At 40.2% G+C, this 25,111-nt stretch overlaps 1 protein-coding gene across 2 annotated transcripts in view; it reads right to left on the reverse strand.

Moving 5' to 3' along the window:
- Positions 1–2,434: 2,434 nt before the first annotated feature.
- The window catches only part of LOC128354173 (sodium/potassium-transporting ATPase subunit alpha-1), a 45,963-nt gene continuing 23,286 nt past the window's right edge, over positions 2,435–25,111 (reverse strand). Inside the window, exons 1-23 of one of the 2 annotated variants that reach the window (XM_053314436.1) lie at positions 18,080–18,237; positions 17,533–17,637; positions 13,990–14,049; positions 12,347–12,448; positions 12,083–12,184; positions 11,873–11,986; positions 11,615–11,749; positions 11,309–11,426; positions 10,878–11,146; positions 10,484–10,792; positions 9,584–9,718; positions 9,167–9,359; positions 8,881–9,056; positions 8,652–8,788; positions 7,820–7,970; positions 7,521–7,689; positions 7,259–7,413; positions 7,021–7,144; positions 6,763–6,908; positions 6,521–6,651; positions 5,670–5,771; positions 4,277–4,368; positions 2,435–2,631 (exon numbers count right to left, since the gene is read on the reverse strand). In XM_053314436.1, the coding sequence (XP_053170411.1) occupies positions 2,603–2,631; positions 4,277–4,368; positions 5,670–5,771; positions 6,521–6,651; positions 6,763–6,908; positions 7,021–7,144; positions 7,259–7,413; positions 7,521–7,689; positions 7,820–7,970; positions 8,652–8,788; positions 8,881–9,056; positions 9,167–9,359; positions 9,584–9,718; positions 10,484–10,792; positions 10,878–11,146; positions 11,309–11,426; positions 11,615–11,749; positions 11,873–11,986; positions 12,083–12,184; positions 12,347–12,448; positions 13,990–14,049; positions 17,533–17,637; positions 18,080–18,091 (3,066 nt within the window). In that variant the 5' untranslated portion in view covers positions 18,092–18,237 and the 3' untranslated portion in view covers positions 2,435–2,602. Of the gene's footprint in view, positions 2,632–4,276; positions 4,369–5,669; positions 5,772–6,520; positions 6,652–6,762; positions 6,909–7,020; positions 7,145–7,258; positions 7,414–7,520; positions 7,690–7,819; positions 7,971–8,651; positions 8,789–8,880; positions 9,057–9,166; positions 9,360–9,583; positions 9,719–10,483; positions 10,793–10,877; positions 11,147–11,308; positions 11,427–11,614; positions 11,750–11,872; positions 11,987–12,082; positions 12,185–12,346; positions 12,449–13,989; positions 14,050–17,532; positions 17,638–18,079; positions 18,238–25,111 lie in introns of those variants that run through there. The other variant, XM_053314437.1, reaches the window with a different exon arrangement.

Raw genomic sequence — 25,111 nt, forward strand, 5'->3', positions numbered from 1 at the left:
TTGGACGTTGCACGCAGAGACCGGCCATCAATCAACAGATCACAGCCACGCCAGCAAGTTTAGCTGTGGCTGTTTGCATCTGTCCCAGGAGCTCTTAAACCCCCTTTCATCCCTGCGACACAAAACGAGAGATTTACGAATTTTCATCCCTGGATATAAAAGCCTGAATGCAACACATTCAGCCACTTGTTGTGCACAAGGACACAAGAGGGGGGTTCATCCTTTACATGCATTCAAGAAGAACATACCTCAAATCTCTTAAACCTACCCCCTTCTTCATATTTCAGACTGAAAAAACAAGTTTCTCTCATGTCTAATCCCTGCATTGCACTCATGTCTGCAGCTGTAACCCGCCATATCAGCAGGCTGTAATAGAAAGCGACCTCTTCAACCATGAAGTAGACCCAGGCGGGCCGGCCAGGGCCAGCTATTGGCGTGTTTTTGTATCCTGATAGGTGGACTGTGTCGCTCACTGTCTGGCTCCCTGTGTATTCTAATAGACCTTATCAGCTGGTTTAGAGAGCACTCTGCGCCAGCTGACAAGATAAACCTGAGATAGTTCAAACAGCGATGGGGAGATTTCATCGCGAACTGACGGCAGTTCATCTTTAGTCTTTTACACACACACACACACACACACACACACACACACACACACACACACACACACACACACACACACACACACTTAATCCTTGCTCTATTGTCTCCTCTTTATATCTATTTGTGTCATTACCTTCTGATGATAATGGACTTTCTTTTTCCTAAAATATGAAGCACAAAAACATCAAAATTAGGAGTAAACAAACAAAAACCACAGGTGGACTTCATTTGCAGATGGACGCACAGCAGTGAGCCCTGGCATTGTAGGGGAGTGTATAGTGTGTGTGTGTAGTGTGTGTGAACCCATAAATATGCATGCATAAATATACTGTATATGTGCAGTCATATGTATATATTTTTTTGTTTTGCTGAGTGCTTTCACTTGCATGCATGTGCAATGAGCGCAGCTCATGTGTGGTCTATAAATAGCATAGATTTTATTTAGATGTTGGAGAAAGAGAGGGAGAAAGAGAGAGACAGAGAGAGAGAGAGGGCTCTCAAATGAGTTGCCATAGCAACAGGCACGTTCAGGGGCCCTGCTTGTGAAGGAAGGATGAAGGCATGATAATGTCTGCCTTCCTTCTCTCTCTCTCTCTCTCTCTCTCTCTCTCTCTCTCCATACTGCTCGATTCATCTGGTTTGAATAACTTTATCGGCATGACAGTTAATCAGAGCAGAGAGGAGAGAGGAAATGTATGCTTTCAAACTATAACAAAATTATTGATTACATCAAGAAAATGTGTTAGAAAATGCCAATATTTCTTGTTGTCTACTCATCTATCAACGTTTATCTCCTCCTTTATTCATCTCTGCATACTTCCATCTTTTTTGTTTGTCGTCCTCTTTTTGTGGGTCTCACTCTAGCACCCTCTTGTGTAAAGGAAATCACCTTTTAAGTAATGTGATTGGTTGCTTTAAACATTCATCACTTTACCCGACTTACTTCCTGAACTGTGCAACATGTCGACTATTAATGACATATAATATCTGGTAAGTATCTCCTCAAGTGTGTGTGAAGCCGGCCATCTGTGACCAGGATTGTATGATGAGATACCTTATACACACACTGACACAAACACACACATATATACACACACACACACACACACACACACACACACACACACACACACACACACACACAAACATATATAAGAGGGATTGAGGGAGAAAGGGGGGCATTCTTAATGACCAGGGTAAACACAAAGTAGATTGCACTGGAGTGGTCTCAGTTAATTTTCACTGAGGGCCTCTTTGCATTAGCGGGCAACAGAGCGATCCATCGCAAACAACCATTGTGGCAGACCGGCCCTTGAGATAATGGACACACACACACACACACAAACACACAAGACACACACACAAACACACACTCTACTTCTGCTTGTTCTCAATATCTGATGGGTAAAGATAAAATGCAGGTAAATAAAGGTTAAAATAGATTAAATCCAGTGTAGTACAGATAATGCTGATACGATTAGTGTATTAATTGATGAGTCAATCAATCACCTGATATCAATTCAGTTACTTAATAAAGTCACTGCATGGCTAACAGTTGATTTAATCGTCAAGATTTGGAGTATTTTGCACGATAGTGATTGGTTTTCTATGTAGGAGTTACTTTAAAAATCTTTTTTTTGCATAATATTGTCATAATAGTTTGATTTGAACTCTTTGTATGTAACCCCAGAACAAAAGTTTACGACCAGAGCATTTGATGACCACACCTGACTCACTTGTTCATATCTGTCGAACCTTAAAATACTGTTTTCACCCTCCAACACAACAATTAAAGTATTTGAAAGAAACAAATTCCCAAGGAGACTTGTCATACAGCGGTAAGGAAATGTTTTATTGTGAAGGACATATACATCAGATAATTTATCCATGTGTTTTTTTTCATTTTTGGGGTCTGACTAACACCTCAGACATATATGTAACATGGCAGCAAATAACGATGAAACACTGACTGCTCCCTCCGTGATTGTGTCGTGTTGACTCAGTAGTATGTCTCCTGCTCCACCCAACCTAGAAACCAAAGGAGACAGAATTAGGCTCGTATTTTTGGGGGGGAAGTTTGGTCTAAAAATTCTCCTCGAAATCCCAAAAAAAAAAAAAAAAAAAAAAAGCGGGAATATGGCAGGACTTAGCCAACCAAAAAGGCCTTGACATTTGATTTGAGCCGGAAGATGATATCATCCGTCAGGTTAGCTGACAGTGATTCAAATAAATAAGAGTAGATTCATGAATTTAAAGCTAACCACAACTGTCTTGATGATGCCATTAAAAGCTGTTTCCTGCAGGGACTCTGAGGTCATGGCACTGACAGTTTCACAGTTGCACATGAGGTGATGATATTATCTTTGATATGTGACCTGACCCTAGTTTAATCAGTAGATGTCTAACAAAAGAAGGGATTGTGGATGCATGAATGATGTGATTTAGCATCTTTGCCCCACTGAGCCCAAAGCTACATTGTAGTTTTATGCCTGTGCATACTTGTGTTTCAGAGAAGGCAAAAAATAAATAAATCACTGGGCTGGAATCATGGTTTCCACATTTGAGTGAAACTGTGAAACTTCAGTCAGGCGCGGGTTAAAAATCAAGTGGAGGACGGTTAGCTTTGGGCCATGTAAGCAATAGAAAATTTATTTTTTCCTAATTTTGTTTGAGTGAACTTGTGAAAATGAAATCTTGAAATGAATCTTAAAACAAAAATGTTTCTATCTTTGCTCCATAAAAGCCAGAAGCTGTTTGTCACTTGAACATGTTTTTGTCTGCCTGATTTTAACACATTATTCACCATGGATGGGCAATGGGATGTTCACTGATCTGTGCTGTGAGGCTCAGATGTAGCAGACACTCACACACTCCCACACACACACACATACAAACACAGCTGCACCACAGCCAGCTCTGCATGCAGGTTCTGCATAGCTCTGTGGGGCGGAACGAGGCATTAACAATGGCAGGGTTGAGGGTTCAAATCCCACTGAGCCCTGCCATCTGCCACAGTCCACTGGTCTGCATGGAGACACAGTTGTGGCAATGATAACAAACAGGAGCACATACACAAAAATAGACACAGGGGTACATACACTGCTTCTGTTAAACACACACATACACACACCTGGGATTCATCCTCAAACTCCATGTTGCTCACAATCCCTCTTTGCTCCCTGCATCAAGCTACATACTATGTGACTCATGAGTGATGTCAGGAGGGAGGGATTGCATAGTTTGATGAATTTCAGCATGTTTTCCCGTGTCAGTGAGGTTATGTTTTGTCTCATTTGGTCATTAATCAACAGGATGTCTTAAAAACTAAATATATATACTAAATAATATGGTAGAAAGTTAGACTATAGGACAAAAAAAGGTATTGTTCCTCTTGTGTTGGCGTCCTATTAAAGTAAAAAGTAAATTTGCTCTTTATCAGGAATGAGAGGCGACCTTAAGCTAAGTGCCTTGAGATAACCTTTGTTGTAAAAGTTATCTATGCATAAAAATACAAAAATAAAACTGAACTGAGCAACGCTTTTTTCCTGCATCTGATTTCGCATTTGGCCAAAAATCGAGCAATCCTGTCCACCTCATCCTTCACAGTCACTTCCACATACAGAGAGCAGAGGCACAAACATATGATACAAAAAGATGTCAGTAGAAGTCTTACCGCCTGGGTTGCGTCTGAGGACGTATCTTCTGGCTTCATCGTACAGGAAGATGAGGAGGGAATAGGGGAAGGCGCAGAACCACCAAGATGGCCTGAGGTGGACGGATGGACGGGTGGATGGAGATAAAGAGAAAGACAGAGTTACAAATTGAATGTGACAAGTTAGAAAAGAACATAAGAGCACTCTCCTCAGCTTGTTAGAGAGTACAAAGTGCTTTTCATAGAAAGCACAGACAATACAATCACAGATATCAAAGGAAAACACAAGATACAGCAAAATAAAAGCACACAGTTAAAAAAAATGCATTGTGCAAAAGGTAAAACTATTAAAATAAACCTCAAATCAGGTGGTTGCTAAACAGAGATGTTCTAATTGGAAGAATGCTCCAAAGCTGAGAAGCCAGTACAGAAAAAGCTCCATCACCCTTCAACCTTAACCTGGACTGTGAAGCAGTTAACAGGCCTTATACAGCAGATCTAAGAGGCCTTTTTGGACAGTAAGGGTTGAAAAGTTTGCTTCTGTCTGACACCTGGCCATCTAAAGTCATGAGTACAATCTTAAAATGGGATTTTAAATAAGTTAGCAATAAGTGACTATCACATCTGAATATAAATTGAGGGAGAAACTCAGAGATGAAGGCACAAATAAGCCAGAAAACCCAAACACAGACTGCAGACGAGAGAAACACAGAGAAGAGAGAAGCCAAGGTTAGTGGAGCAGAGGCAGCGGGTGGTTGACGAGTCTGAATGGTAGAGACACACTGAAAATAGATGAAAAGGAGAAGCATGGAGAAGAGGAAGAACGAGGAGAACCAGACAAGATGAGGAGATTTCAGCTGCGTGTGCGACTCCTGTTAATAAGCTTAACACGCCCTCGCTGCTTTCTATTTCTCTGAGTGTTGTCTCATTAGTACAGTAGCTCTTCTGCTTCCCATTCTGCTTCTGAAGTGGAAATTAAGCAGCGACGCAAGATAACATCCATCTGCTTTTTTTAAAGACAATAACTAGGTCCAAAAGAAAAACAAAGTCACAGGACTCGCAGCTGCACCGAATGATTGACGAGAAACCGCTGGGGAAGTGCGTCAAACGTCGGCAAATTAACAGTAAAAAAGGATTTTGCAGATTAGTGCTTTAACAAGGATAATCTCGAATAGCTCTGTGTGTGCGTGAACAAAAAATAACAACACACAAAAGCCAACAGTGAAAAGGGGGGAAAAAATGTGCTTTACACATAAATCTGCATGCCCTAACAAGCATATCAGCAGATTTAAGATAAAAGAGAGTTTACATAGTGTTCTTTCAAGGATTATAATTCCAGAGCAATATACATTTTGGATTTCTGTAAAAAAAAAAAAAAAAAAATGCATGAGGTGTGTGTATTTTTTTTACTCACTTGAGAGGGTACATTCTGAGGGCGACGTCCATACCCGGGCAGTATGACAGGAAAGCTGCCAGGGCTGTCTCCTCAAACAGTCCGAAGATAAGGATGCGATTCCTATGAAATGAATTTCACACAATTAAAGACTGAATCAATTATTTGCAATGTTTCTATTTATCTGAAACACTTATTATTATCATTATTATTATTATTATAATACTAACATCTCCTGAAGCAATAAATATTCTTCATAGAAATATTAGAATCACCAAAATAGCAACGTGCCTTAAAACTGAAGAAGTGCTTTTTTAACCTTATCAGGGGCCTTATATCACCATCATCAACATATTTTTATTGAATTTACTGCAACTGTTTTTTCTGCTTTTTATTAAATCCAATAAATTTTAGGGTGAATATCTCACACTGCACTGTCACTTTTTACTCTCCTGTTTTATCTGCCTTACTCTGTTAGCTTCATTTTCTCCAATTTAACATGCTTAATCATATTTAAAAGTCTTTTTATTCTGCCACGTGTTGCTTTTATACCCTGTCTTTATGCATTTTTTATGTTTTATGTTGAAATGTGCTATACAAATACATTTCCCTTGCCTTGCTTTATTTTTTGGGTTAAAAATGGGTTACTTTATGACTGAGGATGAAAGCGGTTTCAACACAAACACAAAAAATGTTCTCATGGTACAGGCTAGCTGTGCTGCTATTGCTCTTTCTATACGTTAGAAAGAAACTCAGATATCAGACTACAAAAGCACCCTTAATTAAATGTTTGAGGAAAATCTTTGGAAAATGCTTATTTAAAAGTCTTTGCTGTTCTTTTTATCTCCTGCAAAGTCTCTACATGAACGTACTTCATTCCTTGCTGAATGATGGAGTTCCTCCTGGTCTTACAGATGATCAGATCGGCCCACTGGACGACCACGATACTAGCGAAGAAGGCTGTGTGACAGGTGAACTCTACAATCTTTCTGCGCTGGTATGTCTGGATGGGGGAAAAAAAGTAAAGAGGTCATTTTTCCTTTTCTTCTTGTTTATTTTGGCTTTTGCTGCTTATGGAATTGTATTTATTTATTAAATGATTGGAAATACTGACCCACTGCTGTCCGTAGCTGTCTTCCAGGTCATTTACATATTTGTCATCCCAATGTACTCTGATACCGAGCAGATCCATTGGTAGGAAACCATTCTCAGCCAGGATCACAAAGTATGTGAAGAACCCGGCTGTGGCCTGCATCATACCTGACAAAGGAAAAGAGCAGTTCATTCATAACTTTGTCTAACTTTGCCTGTCTCTACTATTCAGTCACACTAGGTTTGTTTCTCATCCTCTATAGAGAGAAATGAAAGTTACCTATCTGTCCGTAGGCTATGCTGATGAGCCTCTCGTTCACTAATTTATCTGTTTTGGGGTTTCTGGGCTGTCTCTTCATGATGTCGCTCTCAGCTGCTTCATAAGCCAGGGAGATGGCAGGGACCTAGCAGAGTAAAAGAAGTGAATTACATACCCACATTGTGTATTATCATGACTTTCTTATGATGATGCTGCACTTTTTAGGCATTTGCACATCTAAAATCAAGCAAGAGCTCACCATGTCAGTTCCCAGGTCGATACAGAGGATGGTGACGGTTCCCAGGGGCAGAGGGATGTTGGCGATGATGAAGAGGAGGAAGGGTGAGATCTCGGGGATGTTACTGGTCAGAGTGTAGGCGATGGACTTCTTCAAGTTGTCAAAGATCAGACGACCTGGCAAAGTAATTTATGACGGAAAGAAGAAATTAGTAATGTGACATTTGGGAAGTTAAAATGAGGCTTGTTGTAGTTGGTGTGTCTGAATTAAAAGAAAGCATTACCTTCTTCCACTCCAGTAACGATGGAGGCAAAGTTGTCGTCCAGCAGGATCATGTCAGCGGCTTGCTTGGAGACATCAGATCCAGCAATTCCCATGGCAACGCCAATGTCAGCTTTCTTCAGAGCTGGAGAGTCGTTGACACCATCACCAGTCACGGCCACAATGGCACCCTGCAGAGAGAGAGGGGAAGGAGGGTTTGAATGTGCTGCTTTGGACCAAATTCATAACTGGTGATCTTAAATTACTGCAGATAACAACTAAATGTAGGACAGCAGATGGCGCTGTGTATGCGATGCTGACCTGTCTCTGGCAACCCTCCACGATGATAAGTTTCTGCTGAGGCGAGGTTCTGGCAAAGACAATTTCAGTGTGGTGTTTCAGGATGTTGTCGAGGTGCTCGGGGGTCATTTCTTTCAGCTCGCCTCCGTGGACAACGCAGGCCTTAGCATCCCTGGGGAGGAAATCGCAGCAGTGTTAAGACAACAGTTGTGATCATCACATCCTGTTTCTGTGAGGGAAAGATGAAGCTGGGATATGATCAGGCCAATGAAGAGACACAATGTTAAAATCACAAGGAAAAGGCACACTAAGAAAACAGGAAATTCCAAGAGACAGACAACATCAGCCTTGGAACCCCAATTAAAGGACAATTATAGCAATGTGGCAGAAAATGTTGGGCCCAACCTCATAATTGCAAAGGATGAATCATCCATTTTTCCAACACTTTAACAGTGTCTTCATTTCTCTTGGTGCCATGGTAAAGGATAATGTAATATTTTGCCCACACAGGTGACATTTCGTATATCAATAACATATACACTTTCCTGCCCTGCTGGAGGTTTCTGCCCAGAACTGCAGTTTTAATCTCACACTTGGCTGTGATCTGAACACATATAAATCAAACATGTTGTAGATTTATTTGTCTGCACTGTGGTAAAAGCCTTTCTGGCCGAGCAGATTACAGGCCTCATGAGCCGACGCTGAATCCAATTCTGTATTGATACCTCTAGTATTAAAAAAAAGCCACAGAAGGAGGAGGCACTTGAAAACTAGTGTTAACCATCTGCTAAAATGTGCAGAAGTGTGACAAACATTCTCACAGTCAGAAATAAGCTTTAGTGAGCGTACTAACCTGGGGTTAACCTCTGAAACTGGAACGTTCAGGCGAGCTGCAATGTCTTCAACGGTTTCATTGCCCTCAGAAATGATACCCACACCCTTAGCAATGGCTTTGGCTGTGATTGGATGGTCACCAGTAACCATAATAACCTGAAGAAGAGGAAGAAACAGGAGAAAAGACAGTCTTACACATGATGCAGTGAAGTTGAATCATTCTGGTCTTGAAATGTACAGTTGCATACCTTGATACCAGCGCTCCTGCATTTGCCGACAGCATCGGGCACAGCAGCACGAGGAGGGTCAATCATGGACATGAGGCCAACGAAGCACAGTTTCTCAGTGGGGAAGTTCACCTCATCAGTGTCGAAAGCAAAGCCCTCTGGGAACTGGTCGTCGGGCAGGTTGAAATGGCAGAAACCTGGAAAATAAAAAATTAAAAGAAAGAGAATGCTCATCAGTCACATGACAAGGGGATTTTTTAGAGTTTTTCCACCAATCATTTTAGGAATTAAGCTCGCCCATACTAACCCAGTACTCTCTCTCCAAGTCCTCCCAGCTCAACGTAGGCGTTCTGGAAAGCATCTTTCATCTCTTCGTCCAGCGGCTGCTCTTTGCCTTGGAGCATGATGGAGGAGCAGCGGTCCAAAATCCTCTCTGGGGCGCCTTTCATCACCAGCAGATGCTTGGTCTCTCCAGGAGTTGTGTTCTTGTGAATGGAAAGCTGTAAGACAAGAGGAAGGTTGTGTGGTCAATGCTTGCTTTTAATCCATTTTAATCTAAATTTTGCTGGTATGGATTATTAATAGTTTGTTAAAAACTCCTTAGCCACTAGAGGACCTAGAAGTCTACATTTCCTTCTAATTCCACTATGAGTCTTATAATGTTGGATCAGTTGGGATTGACAGTGAACAGGCGTAAGAATTTCCTTTAAATTCAATTGTTTACCTGATATTTGTTGGTGGAGTTGAAGGGGATCTCAGAAATCTTGTTGTATTTATCTCTCATGCCGCCGACAGATCCGCAGCACAACTCAATACACTTCAGCAGGGCAGCTTCTGAGGCGTCACCGGCTACATCTCTCTGTGAATTTACACACAAAAAATGAGTTGGACTTGATTCATTCAAATGAATTTGGATCAGCTTAAATGTCAGTGATCAATTCCACAAAAAGACACTTGAACAACAAATGACATCACTGTTGCTGGTGTAATTTTAAGTCCAAGTAAATAAATATAGATATAATTATAACCCTAACCATAACCCATATGCTATGAAGAGATATATATGCCTCCTTTGAAATAGATTCACCCCTATTTTAACAACTTTTGATATTGTGAGACTTGTCTTTCTGCTTCCACTGTGCAGTTTGAGGAGTATTCATTAAGAAACAAATCAATAGGCCTGTCTGGTCACTATAGCAAAAGCTATATATTACTGAAAAGACTTTAATTGTGTTGAGTGCTTTTTAAAAAGATTTGTAGTGCATTTGAATTTTGCTGCAAAGTCCCAAAGTTCTTTGCCAATTTATAATGCCAAAAAACGTCCCACACAGTCACTGCATCTCCTCATTCAACTGAATTAGAAAATCAACGAGGGATCGCACCCAATTTAATAAAAGGTTCCCAGGAAGAAATTATTCTGAGAGGTAAAAAGGGTAGATTCTGCCCTGTGCTTGTCTACAATCAAGACTAACAGATGGTATCACACCAAATGTTACTGATATCGTCTTCCAACTGTGAATTATTTAGACTCTTTTGTGACAACATGAATGGGTGAACTAGAGCAAAACATTAAGTGTTTGGTAATCAGAAGATTTTAAAAGAGGATGCAGGTAAAGGTCAGCACCTTCAGGATGGGAACATTGCCTTGCTCTGCCAGGAAGACAGCGCGGTTGCAGAGTCCAGCGATTCTGGCGAGGGCGGCCCAAGTGGCCGAGCTCCTGTCAAAGGAGGTTCCGCTCTGGTTCTCTGTGGTGTCGGCCTCGTGGATCTGGTTGTCGAACCACATGTGGGCCACGGTCATTCTGTTCTGGGTGAGGGTGCCGGTCTTGTCTGAGCAGATAGTGGAGGTGGAGCCCAGGGTCTCCACAGCTTCCAAGTTCTTCACCAAGCAGTTCTTCTTGGCCATACGCTTAGCAGTCAGAGTCAGACACACCTAGAGATGAGAGCACAGTTAGAGGCTGAAGTCTTTTTGATCCACAATTAGACCTTAAAGACAAAAAGTAGACATCAGGACTCACAGTGACAGTAGCCAGGAGACCTTCTGGCACGTTGGCGACAATGATACCAATGAGGAAGATGACAGCCTCAAGCCACCCATACCCAAGGATGAGGGAGAGAATGAAGAAAGACACACCCAGGAAGACGGCCACACCGGTGATGATGTGAATGAAATGCTCAATCTCTTTAGCAATGGGAGTTTTGCCGCCATCCAGACTGGAAGCCAGTGTGGCGATACGACCCATGACAGTGCGGTCTCCAGTATTGATGACAATACCTCTGGCAGTACCTGGGGAGAGACATTATACGATAGTTAAGAAAAAGAAAACATCAAAGTTAACTTACTCTTGATATGGATCAAATTTAACAAAAACAACCACGTTTGTAACTTTTACAGCTTAAAGAAGTTTATATTGCCATTATTCTTCGATTTACATTACTTTATTTTTACCTTCAACACAGTTGGTGGAGAAGAAAGCGATGTTCCTGGTCTCCAGTGGGTTGTCATTGGAGAAGTCGGGAGTACGGGTCTGGGGCTCGGATTCACCGGTCAGTGAGGAGTTGTCCACCTAGAGGGATAAAAAATAAAGCAAGAATGAAACATAACAAATATTCTGTGATGAATCACAGGAAATCTAGTCATGAAGAGAATAACAGGAAATTAAAAAAAACTCTTTTATTAACATGCTGTATTTCCCATTAGCATGCTGACAGACTGTGTGGTCTTTGAGTGTGTCCACTTGTGGACTTTACAGACCTTGCAGCCGTGAGCAGAGATGATTCGCAGATCAGCGGGGATTCTGTCTCCTCCTTTCACCTCCACCAAATCTCCAGCCACCACATCCTCAGCATTGATGCTGCTCTTCTCACCATCACGGACAACCAGGGCTTGCTACAAGATCAAAGTTGGGATATATGTGTTTGGAGGCAATTCCTTAGCATAATTATGAAGGCATCACTTATCATATATTAGTTTAGCTTTTATTCCCAGAGGCTCAGGTTTGAAATATCTCACCTGTGGGACCAGGTTCTTGAAGGACTCCATGATTTTGGAGCTCTTGGCCTCTTGGTAGTAAGAGAAGCAACCAGTGATGATGACGACAGCAGAAAGCACAACACCCAGGTACAACTGCAGGAAGAGAAAATGGTTGATTTATATTTATTTATACTTTATCTAATAGATGATTTACTCATCATGTACATGTATTAACAACTGCTGTCTTACGTTATCATTAGCAGGTTCATCTTCTGAGGCAGCCTGGATACCGTAAGCCAGGAAGCAGAGGAGAGCACCGATCCACAGCAGCATGGAGAAACCACCAAACAGCTGGCAACAAGAACAACAATAACATTTAAGATAAAACCATGACACTAACCACTTACTCACTGCAGTGAATATGAATGCCAAAGCAGAGTGAATTTGAATTCCCAAAAGGGGAGTATTTAAACAAGCTCTGTGTTTTACATGGAACCTCCAGACAAGTTTTACCTGTCTGCAGAACTTGACCCATTCAGGTGTGGTGGGGGGAGGCGTGAGAGCGTTTGGGCCATCTCGGGCGAGAATCTCTTTTGCTCTGGAGGAGGACAGACCCTAGAGAGAGGAGGATAGACATAAGTAATGACAAACAAATAGACAATGAAAGAAGTTGGAATGAATTAAGTAAATATATGTAAAGCAGTACTTCTGAGGCAAATCTTTGGGCACTTTGGACCTATCTGAGCTTCCTTAAGGTATGAATGAGAAGGGAGCTTTGATTAAAATCCTAAAAATATGGTACAGCTGCCTTGCATATAGAGAGAAAAAGAGAAGTAAAATGAGGACTGATGTTAAGGCAAAGTCATAAAAGCAAAACCTGCGAGTCCAGTTTTTCTCCCTGCTATTTCAAAGCTTTGTTTTTACCCAGGTTTACTGGAGGGAAACACTACAAAAGACAAGTTAGAGTAACATGAATCCTGCTGAACTGTTTTATTCGGTAAACAGGTACACTGCTATTACCTCAGGAGGGGGTGGATTAACGTTTGCTTGAAACAAAAACAAAAAGAAACCACATCCACAGGAAGAGAAAATCTCAGTAATCCTTCAATTACTGCTTCCTCTCTTCTGTAACTCGGTGTAATTAGACAGTGAAAATTGAGCTTGTGAAAAATCTTGAAACAGGGAGGAAGGACTGTCAGGTAGTGTTGGTGTTATCAATGAACAGTACATTCTTTAAACAAGGTCAAGGTCATAATTTCTTAAAGAGTAAAAAAAAGGGAAATAGTTGAGTAAAGTGTGTCTGAAGGTCTCTTTGGAGGGATACAAGGAAGGAAAAGCAGTTTTTTTTCCTTGTTGGTAGGGTCAATAAGACTAGCATTCCTGCCTGAATGAAGTCTTTGTTTAGGGGCAAACTCAGACAGATTTGATTTCTGTAGATAATCAGCATCAGTCAAGCATTTGGCTGGTGTGGGCTTGTATTGTGTTTTGTAATGGGATTTTTGTTTGTGTCCTCAGCTTGATGAAGAGCATGGCGAGAACAGGAATAGCACATTGTGTGTTGCAGTTGTGTTTTTTTCTTTCATAACAATGTGACATAAATTCACCCTCTAAAGGGTTAGTTCACCAAGATAATCTTAACAATATCTAGCCATGGGGGTAGTTTTGGTTTTATTAGCCAGTTCTTTTAGATATCCGTTTGAAATATAACTTTTTCACTAAGAAAACTCCATTCACCTCCACACTTTTGAGATGGATGTCGAAGTCTCTGAGCTTGAGTGTGTAAAACCAAAACTACTTGCATGGCTTAACATTACTTAAAGTAGGGGGAAAATATAACATATAACATATTTGTAATTTGGGGGAAGCAAACCTTAAAGAAAGTCGTTAGCTAGCATTTCTCCACATTAGAGTGACACTGTGCAGCTAAGTCTTCTGCCTCTGCAGTAACTTACTGAAACACATGGCTCAATGTGTGAAGGGTGTTTCTCTGTGGTTGTAAATCTATCTTTGACCTCAGTTTGCACTGTGAGATCTTTGATGGCCTCTGAGCTTATCTTCCTGTGTGAAAGTGTCTTCAGCAGCCAGTACAATGAGTCCAGTGAGTCACTATCTCTATGATAGGCTCAAACACACACACACACATGTAGAGTACTCACTCTGGATAGGTCAGTTCCATATTTTCTGTGAAGTTCATCCAGGGTTAACTTGTGATCATCCTATATGGCCAGAGAGAGAGAGAGAGAGAGAGAGAGAGAGAGAGAGAGAGAGAGAGAGAGAGAGAGAGAGAGAGAGAGAGAGAGAGAGAGAGAGAGAGAGAGAGAGAGAGAGAGATTGAGAGACATTACATAAAACAAGCCAAAATCCCTATTGTTTAAAAACCTGCAGATATAATCTAGTTTGAGTATTGAAAAAATGTCCTGTCATGGTCTCTAGACACAGGGAATGTACAGATGAGGAGGAAAAATCCACCCTCAGATCAGGATTATGGATACCACACACTCTGTTTTTCAGCTTAGTAAAAGTGGACATTTGAGTTTGCCAATGACTGGGAACTCACAACCAAACACGAGCCTCCATGAGTTCATGCTATGTATAGACTCATCCAAACAGTCAGTTTACTGAGAGCAAACAGTCCATCCGGCTAAACCAATGTCACCCAACTGATATTCTGACGTTTGCTCTGACGGGAATTGCTCACGTATTTGACATTTTGGTGGAGCTTATTGAGAACTGGCTTCACTCATTCAGAAGGATTTGATCCACTTTAAGTGTTGTTTTCAGGTAAAATTTGATGATAGCGCCTTCATTTATTTATTTATTTTTACATTTCAAATAAAGGAGAGGGAAAAATGCAAATATAAGTGGATCTGCAAATGAACAACCGGAGAAGCCAACACATTCATGTGCCTACACTGTTTGTGTTTGAATAACGCCTACAGTGAAGTGAATGACTCGGAGGACGACATTCTTCTCATGTTATTTGAATGATCTGAAATATCACCCGACTCCCACTTTCGGTTTTGTTATACTGAGAAGCATTGTAGTCTTTATACAAAATGCAACACATTGAAACAGACAAGTAATGTTGAATGTTTCTGTTATCATTTACTGCCCTCACATATGTGGCAAATTCTAATTGCAATTGAAATGAAGGGAGAAAAAGTACATTACAATTTCTACTTATTTTTATTATTAGAACATTCAGCAAAAAGAAAACGTTGAATAATTTCTTATATTGTCAGTGCAAATATATAGACTGCAGCTGCTGTTTTTATTCCAATCATCTATTGCTCAGAACTTATATTCATATATATATTGATGTTGTGTGAAATTACACATTTATATAATAATCATTTGACTGCTTAAAATGCAAAGTCCTGAGCTGCTAATGTGTCCCTTTACATTTATGTGAAGTATTTACAGCTGGGGGAGAAAATGGGTGTAATTGTATGGTTCTGCCTGGCCAGCCACAGTTTTGCATCATAATAAGCAAGCAAAGTGGTCCATGCCAAATGTGCCATGGATAATGTGTTATCACATGCCACAAACTAGTGTTGCTTTTTTTAACTGTTAGTCAGCAGTTCCTTCAAAGTCTGTGGAGGAAAATTTCTCCAATAGCATTGATGCCACGGTTCACAAACACACATACGGATCATGTTTTGATTGCAGACCGCGTACTCCTAAACTCATTTAAAGAACATCTTCTGGACACCACTGATGTTTAACTCAGTCAACATGACTCTATATTTAGCATTTTCTGTTGCTACATTTAATCATATCACCAGCTGCTTTGTGTTGCTATGGGAACAGTTTCCATTGTCTTTAAGCTGGACTTTGAGGCCTCAGTTAATTGTATGATGGTGCAATAATTATTAACGTGTCGGCTTCACGAGCTCCACAGAGACACGCCGACGCTCTTGCTACTGTTTTACTACCGCCGGATATGCTATAACTCTTTAACCAGAGTCAGATTCTTAATCAACGAGAAAATACGCCACTGTCAAACTTTGGAACTAAAAGCTTTGCTGATGTACTTTTAATAGCTGGGAGGCACATTAGCGACAACGCCTGCTGTTAATTGCGGTAAATGATATGCTGAGTTGGGGGGTACAAGGTTACGGCAGACTGGCGATACGATTACTGTGGCTTTGAGATGTCCTTCAGTGGCGGCAGGACTTTGAGATCTAGTTAAAACGCACCACACAACAATAATCATTAATATGTCACCGAGATGGGGATCTTATTGCCTAATGACCTGCCGTACTCTGTGACCTTCTGTATGACATTGGGCAGGATTCTCAAGAAACATGAACTTACAAATCATTCATTATAAAACTGGCACTAAGCCAAGACATGCATATTTTGCTGTAAGTGTAGTTTATAGTTCTTAAAGTTTAACCTACACTTTTTGAACATGCAACCTACACAATGACAGCATCCGTCTAGAACTTTACTTCATGACCTTGTGAAAGTCATTGCTATCAACAGTACGTCGTACAGAAAAATTACAGAAAATTAAAACCATTTTGATAAAATTAACATATCATTTGGCATATTTGCTGTTTTAGTAGTGATCTGAGATGAACATGAGATCTGAATCTGCCTCTGTGTGACCTGACCTTGTGAAGGACACTGACATATCCCAAGATAGTCAAAAGGCACCTTCAAGTGTCTCAACTCTTTTAACGAGCCATGTTTATTGGGGTTTACGGACAAATACAGAGGCAACGATACACTTGTTTTGACTTACTTCTACCACTTAGAGAATAGTTTAAGCCTTGAGAACATTTAGCACCTATAACAGATTTATTCCTGCCTTAAAAAACTTCCACCAAAAGAATATTTAAACATTAAAGTGGTGGCATGGAAGCGCTCATTAGCTTGTTTCTCAGAGTTGGAGATGATCTTAACGCAAGAGTGCCTCACTGACCTTGGGAAATGACCTCCGTTAGCTACAGATTTAGATTCTGGAAAGCTGACAGTAGCGGAAATTGGGCGACTGTTATTACAATCTATCTGCACAGGACATTTCAAACCCACCAAAATGTCTATGTATGCAACTTTAGACATTTCCATGCATCTCAAGTAGCAGTGAAGTGAGAGTTTTAAAGGACATTAGAAGCAGAATGATAAATGTTGACTGTATCAAGGCTGTGGAAAATGGACTAGTCCACATGAAGCTCTGTTGTCCTTTTAGACGTCTCTAAAAGGACAACAGAGCTTCTCAACCAACATTTCAGAGGTGTAAGCCAATCTAGATAAGAATGACTTCGAAGTTAAGTATAGCTATGAACTCCCTAATAACATGTGACAGTAATGCAGCAGTGTAAGTAGCAATCTTTATTAAATTAGGGGCAGACAGCTACATCTCATGTGACTAGCCGTGAGGTCAAAGCAAAGGTTTGTCTCAACCGTGACTGTACAGTTGCTGTGACCAATGGCAGTGACTGACAGTGACCAAGAGTGTAACATGGCCTGAATAAGTCATTAAGAATGAGGAAATGTAGATGGGAGGACATGGTTTCAAAAGTTCAGGAAGGTTATTCAATTTCACGCCTTTTCCTTTTCAGACATAGTTAAGGATGTACAAACATTTGTAGAAAGCCACTTTACATGGTTTAAGTATCATCTTGCCTCAGTGAAATCACCTCAATCAAGATCTTAAGATAATTATAGAGTATGGTTGTTTGTGTACTCACCAGGTCGACTTCTTTTTTCAGGTCGTCCATATCCTTTGCCCCTTTCTTCCCTTTCTTGTTTCCGCCATCTGAGGTTGCCGCCAGTTTATAGTCATCTTTCCCTTTCTAGTTTGAAGAAAACGAGTGAAAATGAGGTTCTGAATAAGACCAAGCACGTGTGACATGAGCGCTCTGAAGCTTCCTGTTTTTGCTGAACAGTTAAGAGGTAGAAAAGCAGTGTCAACTCTGCTGTTCAAACATATTGTAAAACACACGTTAATCATTGTTGGAAGGATTGTGAATTGCTCTTATGACAACCTATAATTTGACAAGTTGAAGAGTTCTCAAACTCTCACAACTGCAGGAAACAAGAACGCTTGCACAGCACATTTCGAAACTAAAGTACAAAGTACTACAGGCAATCCACACATGTCAAGCTTAACCAACAACTTGTGACTTAGTGTGAGCTCAAAACTGAAAAAAAAACCCATAACCAGCCTGATCTTAACCCAAATCTAAAGACGGTAAGAAGCCAGGTCAAAACATGTGACAAAGGTCTAATACTTACTCCCAGCCCCATGGTTGCGACGCAAGTCTGAGAACAGTCAATCCAATTGTCTTTTTAAATTGCAACTTTCCTACTCCGCCTCTCTCTCTCTCTCTCTCTCTCTCTCTCTCGCTCTCTCTCTCTCGCTCTCTCACTCCCGCACTCTCTCTCACTCTAGCCCTGCTACGTCCTGTGTCTTCTGCACTCCCCTGTGCAAGAAGATAGGTTTCTCCACATTAGCATACCTTTATACCTGCAACTGGCTCACCTGCCCTAGAAGGAGGAGCTTTGGGGGGTGGGGGGGTGGGGGGGGTGGCAGAGGGTGAAACTAGACAGGTGAGTAGTAGTATATGTAGGAGGAGGGAGGGGGAGTCTGTGGGGGAAGGAGGTATTGGTAGTTGAGTAGTATGAAAGGGAGGGGTGGATTTTGCTCACTTCCCTGTATTGTTCTCACCGCTTTCCTTCTTCTAATTTTCCTCTTTACTCCTTTCCTTCGCTCCTCCTTTAATCAATTCCTCTATCTTAATTAAGTTTAATATAATTTCAACAACATGTAGATGGTTTGGACAACTAAATGCCCTTCAGTTCCAGAGAAATCCAAATCTCAGTGCGTAATGTCCCTATGTGAAACGTTTACAATACAAACATGAATGGGGGGGGGGAAAAGGCAAGACAGTGGAATAGTGAATGAGAGACAGACCAAGATATAGACAGAGCTAGTAAGGTAAAAGTCCAGTCCTCCAGGTGACTGATTGCCTGAAGCTGAACGAGTCATTTGAATAACAAAGATTGAAAGAGAAAAAACACGAGCAGCTGATTTAAACGGACTGACGTTTTTTTTTTTCTCCCCGTAAGGCAGTGAGAGAAAGAGGTTGGACAAAACGGTTGCTCAAAGCAAAGATAACAGGAGGAATGTAAAAAAGGGAGGAATCCATTGAGCCAGTGGTTTTCCCTCTCTGTCTGAGGTCAGGCTGCTCTGTTTAAAAAAAAAAAAAAAAAAAAAAAAAACACCTTGAAATTGATTCTGAAGTCCTTCCACTTCAGGAAAAGTCAAAAGACCAGGACTGGAATGTCTTTCACAATACTAAACCATTGTGTTTAGCATGGCTTCATATTGCTGCAATACTGAGTGAGCTTAAAAAGACTCTTGGCCGGCTGCCTGTTGGTCCCATACAAATGGATTAATATATGTTAATCATCCTGGGAGAAACAAAAAAATTCCCATTTAAGACCCAATTTGTGCTCTAAGAGTCTTCTGAGCATTTAGTTTTCAAGTCCAAACATGGGCAAAGTTCAGCTGCTGCTAAACCAGGAAATGGATACAAATGCTTATTTAATTGGTTCGCTGGATAGATCAACATGAACCGAAAGGTTTGTGGCTACGATCATGCCCCACCTGAATGTTCTGGTGGTTATCAGAAATCTACAACAAGGCCATAAAGTTTAACAGGGAGCAACTTAATGAATGATTGAGCTGCACAATGCCTGAAATACACTGTGTCCTTGAACAGACACAATGGTTTTCTCAACTGGTCATCAAGCTGGCACAAAAAAAGGTTTAATGACACAAATTATGACACGGCAGGAGATGTATTGCACAAACGCTTTGTGACCCAGCTTTTTGAGTCACCGTTAAGTCACAATGTCATCCCAAATCTATGGCGGCCACCTTTGCTGCCCCAAAGGACACTCTAAGATGGGCTCTTCCTGTTCATTGAAACTCGCCAGGAGGAGGGACTGTCCTTGTTGGCTGGCTGGCTGGTTGGCTGGTGGGGGTTGTTGGATGTGTTTGTAGTAAACTCCCAATTGTTTATAGTCACTAGACTATGCAGGGAGGAAGGGGATGTTAATACAAAGATGACTAGAGCGGGTGAAGGGTAGAGAGAGATAACGGGAATGGGAGAAGTTGTAAAAAAAAAATGGAGGAAAATGGGAATTCGTATAACAGACAAAAAGAGAGTACATTTCTTTTGGTATTGTTCTTCTGGTGCTGCTACTTTAGCAGTAGATAGTCCTAAAGAAGCTATCATGGCATGACAGCCTGCAGTGTATTGAATCGATTTTGTTTCAATTCTATTCAAAGAGATACAATAGATCTGGAATAAAGAGGACAGTGATGTAAGTGATAGAGAAAGGGAGAAAACCCTTAAGGGGACAACCCAAACTAAAATAAAACCCATTTTCCCCTCATTCAGAGTGCTGTATTCACTCAGATAATGGCTCTAGCTCACCACAATACAACAGAACCCAGTGGAAAGTGGCTTGTGGTAAAGTTGCTTGTGATAATCAGATTGAATTCATTGGGATGCTAACTAACAGAACATTGTGCCTGCAGTTATATATATATATACTTGTGTGCATATTTCAGTACTTTGCTTCACAATGACAGATGACCACACCCTCAATTCAAACACATATGTTCACACACATTAACAATTTCTGTTTACACATTACTTTGTAGGATCTGCTCTTAAGTATGTTTAAGTCTTTGGGAAATCTACCTCCCATGCAGAAGGACATCATTCATGCATCCATAAAACCAAAACAGCCAACCATAATTGAGCCTAAGTGGCTCCCTCTGAGTTTTCCTCCAGCTGATGGGGGTTACAGCTCAGTAATAATGCATCATAGGCTTTTGTTTAACCCAAAACAATGCTCTGCGATACATAAATAGCATGGGCGCTAACAACGTAAAATGTGGCCTTTACAATGTCACTGCAATGACTTATGGGAGTAATAGTAACATTATTAGAGGAAACATAGTACAAGATGACTGAATAGTATAAATAACAATACATTTAACAGGAAATAAGAAGAATAGTATTATTTCTGGCACTCAAACGCCCATGTTATGTGTCCTCTGCAGAACAGTGGGCACAATGTTTAAGTTAAAGGGTTAGTTCTCACAAAAAAGAGATTTAGACATGCAGGTAATTGAGGTTTTATGTGCAGCGGATTTGGGATATCCACCTCCACTGTATTATAGTAAGGGTAGAAATGTCTTAGATGGTTATCTAAAAACCTCAGCAGATAAAACTGAAGATATATGAATGGTTAAATATCAGTAGGGTATAGTAGTGTGCTATATTTCTCATTTTATGGTCTCCGGCTATAGAAGATTGAAATGAAAGTACATTTAAAATGTCATTTCACATGTCCAAATGTCTATAAAAAGGAGCATTGTAAATGTTTTACTCTGCAGCAGGTTGACCTTGCCAGACTTGAACTGTCTTGAACTTTGGACCAAGTATGACGTAGGCATTTAAAAATGCTTAATAATCAAACCAAGAGCCGGTCTGTTTTACAGCTGTTACTATTTGACAGAGGCTCAGCACTGATTGACAAGGGTAGAGAGACACTGGCAGACAAGGAAGGATCGGAGAGTAAATACAGCTAGCATCTATCCAAATAGATTCCAACACCACTAACTTAGATCATATTTACACTCCGATACTGATGAGCTGTGTACTTGGCAAAGAAATAAAGGTGTGTTGACTGAGCATGCTCCCTTGATATTTAGCAATGGGCACACAGCATACAATTAAAAGATACAGTGTAATGTAATAAAACCATTACATGATAATTACTGTTTAGATCTTTCTGTTCTTGATTTACTACCTCACAAAGACAGATAGTTTAGGTAGTGAAAGTGTCTTAAGTTTTTCATTTGACCTATTACATAATATTTAGAAATAAATATATTCAGAAGCACTATGGTTGATGGCTTGATACAAATGCAGAAACTTTTGCTTGTATGGAAACGGTTGGGTTGTAAAGCTATTTTTCATTGCTATGTGATCACATGAACAGAACACTTCAATTTGTGTGGAGGAAAAATTGCAGTATTACTAGTCATTCCTACTCCTCCAGAACAACGCCAACAAACAAAGATCTATTGTCTCCTTTAGCACCATTTCGAATACTAAATATTGACTTATTTAATAAATTAACAACTGATATTCTTTTATGTCAATGTTTTGATAATTTTCTTATTGAACATATTACTATATCATCAATATTAACTGTATACATAAAACATAAAAGGGAGAGTGATGAGAAAGACAGAAGAGGAGAAATTAAACCACAGCCATGAATGGAATTCCAACACATTGTGGGAACAGTATGTTTCTCAGCCTACAGGGCCACTTGGATTCCTACAGTAGAGTAAATTGTTGTACTGTAAAAGCACAACTAATGTATTTGAACCAGTATATTTTTAGCATACAAACTATCAAAAGGCAGGAACCTTCTCTTTGCACTCAATGAACTTGTAACCAGAAAATGTGCCTTTATTCATGGAAAATCATCTAACACAGTCACCTCTTCACACTGATTTTCCTGCTCCTCTTCTGACCTGCATTCCTTCACATACCTCATCATCTCTATGTTTGTGACCTGTGGCACATTTCTACATATTTCTGCTCGTCTCAAGCCCAAAGCAGTAAAGGTATTTTTAAAACTGATTCTGGCAATCGTGTAATGATATCTGTGGACTTTCTGCACATTCATATATTTTCTTCTTATGTAAACTACCCTCTTTGCAATTTTCTTAGAATTTACTTGCCATCTTCACTCTCTCTGCTGAGCGCACTGGCCATGTCAAACCAGGAATCAAGATGGCAGCCAATTTTGGGAAGCAAAATATACTAAATTCTCAAAATATAACAGAGGCATCAAGTTGAATCTGTTTTATTCCTGAATCCAGATACAGGAAGAGAAGAAAATTGACTTTCCCAAGACTAAAAATTATCATAAATTCTACTTTTGGTGTATCAAACCAAACAGGACAGAAATGAAACTCTAAAATAAATAAATAAATGATGCTAAGACATTGCAGCCGCTCCCTATTAATGTTATTGCTTTCCAAAATATAATGCTTTGGCTGGTGACACCTGTAATTCCCACAAGAGCATCTCTCTGACGCACATTTATCTTAAGGCCAGATGCTAACTAATGCTGCCTGGGCCAACCAATGTTCCCTCAAAAAGCTCTGTCTGAGCATCACAGTAAACCAGTGATAGTTCTGTTGGTGCTAAACTGGTTCCATAGCCAAGAACCTACAAGAGCCAACCAACAGAAACATGATGTCTGCAGAGCGTCATAGTCAGTCACTTGGCCCAGAAAATCAAGCAGCATATTTTCTTCAATAGGGGCTCAGAACTCCCAAAAAGAGACTTCACACACCCGCTCCAGATTCCCAACCCGGGTGTTTATGTCTGTACTGACTCTTGGTGCTCATCTTTTGGCTCATTTCTGCCTGTTTAGTTTCAAATTTCCTTTTTTTACTGACAATTTTTTGGCTTGTTTTTGTAGAACAGAATGGATGTTTTTTAGAAGTTTCAATGCTGTATGCGAATATAAATGAAACATCTCTATACAAAGAAAAATGACCGGACATGTGAGTCTATCTGCCTCAGTCTTCTAGCTTATCAGCTACTGGTTGTATCTGAGTCAAGGTCTGAAATCCTCCCTCTTTAAAATAAATCACAGATAAAAGCGACGACAGAAAGAGAAAACAGTACAGTAATTTCTGGGCTGTTGATACTGACAAGGACACAACATGTACTCATGTCTTCTTTCTCTCCCTACCGCTCTTTTCATACAGTATCTACAAGGATAAAGGAACTGGACATGATGTAACTGGATGCTACAAAGCTGCTTTCTGTCACCTCAATGAGGTCCTTTGCCTGAAAAAGATCCTTTGACATACAGAACATCTCAATAAAACTTGAATGTGTTCTCAGTGAGGACAGAGTTGTTTTTGTTTTCATACAAAGTAACAAAATTTAAGAGAGTTTCGTAATCAGCGATGGGAAAACAACATATTTTGAAACTGTACTGTACATAGAGATAGGTCCATAACCGTAACCACAACAGTAAAATTCCGACCATTACACAATAGATAGGAAGCAGCTTGGTCACACATTCTTCTCAGTTTACAAGCTTGCATAGTGGCAATTTCCACAGCTATGCAATTATACATTTTTTTAAGCGCCATACTCTCACTCACTCAACGAAGACAGAAATACTTGGGCTCCGAAGATGCTAAAAGATATGAAATACTGGGTAAGCTTTAAATTACAAATCAACAAAGTGACCTGCATAAAATATTCTCATCTCAAGTGTTCAGTCATTTCTAAACCGACAAGTTGATTCATGCTTTCACCTCAACCAAACTGGTATGTTGTAAATGCATTTCCGGAAAAGTATATTGAGATGTCACTTGTTCATGAAGATAACAATAGAAGTAGACTTTTCTTGTTTTCCCCTAAGATAGGTTTAAATGTGCTTGGTTATCCTTTCTGACAGTCTCTACTCTACAATCAACAGCTTTGCAGCCATAACAGGATTTTTTTTTACCTTGTTTAAAAGCATTAACAAAACACAAGATGATAAACTGCTGTTAAATTGATGAACCATAAATAAAATTAAGACACACGACAACTATGAAGAAAATGTAGAAGAGAAGACGAGAGATAAACGAAAGACAGAAAGCACAGCTATTTATAGGTCCAAACATTTGCCAGAAACCTTGTTTCTACCAGGCCAAGCTTATTAAAGAGAACACAGGCATGATTTCTCAAATGAGGCATTTAGATCAGCAGGAAATTACTGTAAAATTAGTGAATATATTAAGGATCCAAATTAGTTCCAGTGTCAGTAAGAGATCTGACAGCTGATAGATCAAACTGGAATTAAAGTGGGTTACAACAAACAACAAACATGACAGTATTGTGTCATAAAGAAAATGCTCAATACATAGTTTGGTGTAGCTGCTTCGCAAGCTGCTGGATCACATTCCTCGTATGAGTAAATGTCGGCGGAGAGTAAATTGGATTTGGATTCTTGTCAGTTTCTACCCGTGTGATCATGACAGGCATTGAGTAATCTCCGACAGATCTGTGCATGTTTCATTCAGACCATACTCTCACAAGCTCACACACACACACAGACCCTGCACATCCCTCTAATCTGGCTAAGGATTATGGCCGCAATTAGAGGAATGAGAAAGAGAGATAGATAAGAGAAAGAGAAACACTCTGATTATTGTTA

Source organism: Scomber japonicus, chromosome 24 (assembly GCF_027409825.1).
Source record: "Scomber japonicus isolate fScoJap1 chromosome 24, fScoJap1.pri, whole genome shotgun sequence".
Taxonomy (NCBI): domain Eukaryota; kingdom Metazoa; phylum Chordata; class Actinopteri; order Scombriformes; family Scombridae; genus Scomber; species Scomber japonicus.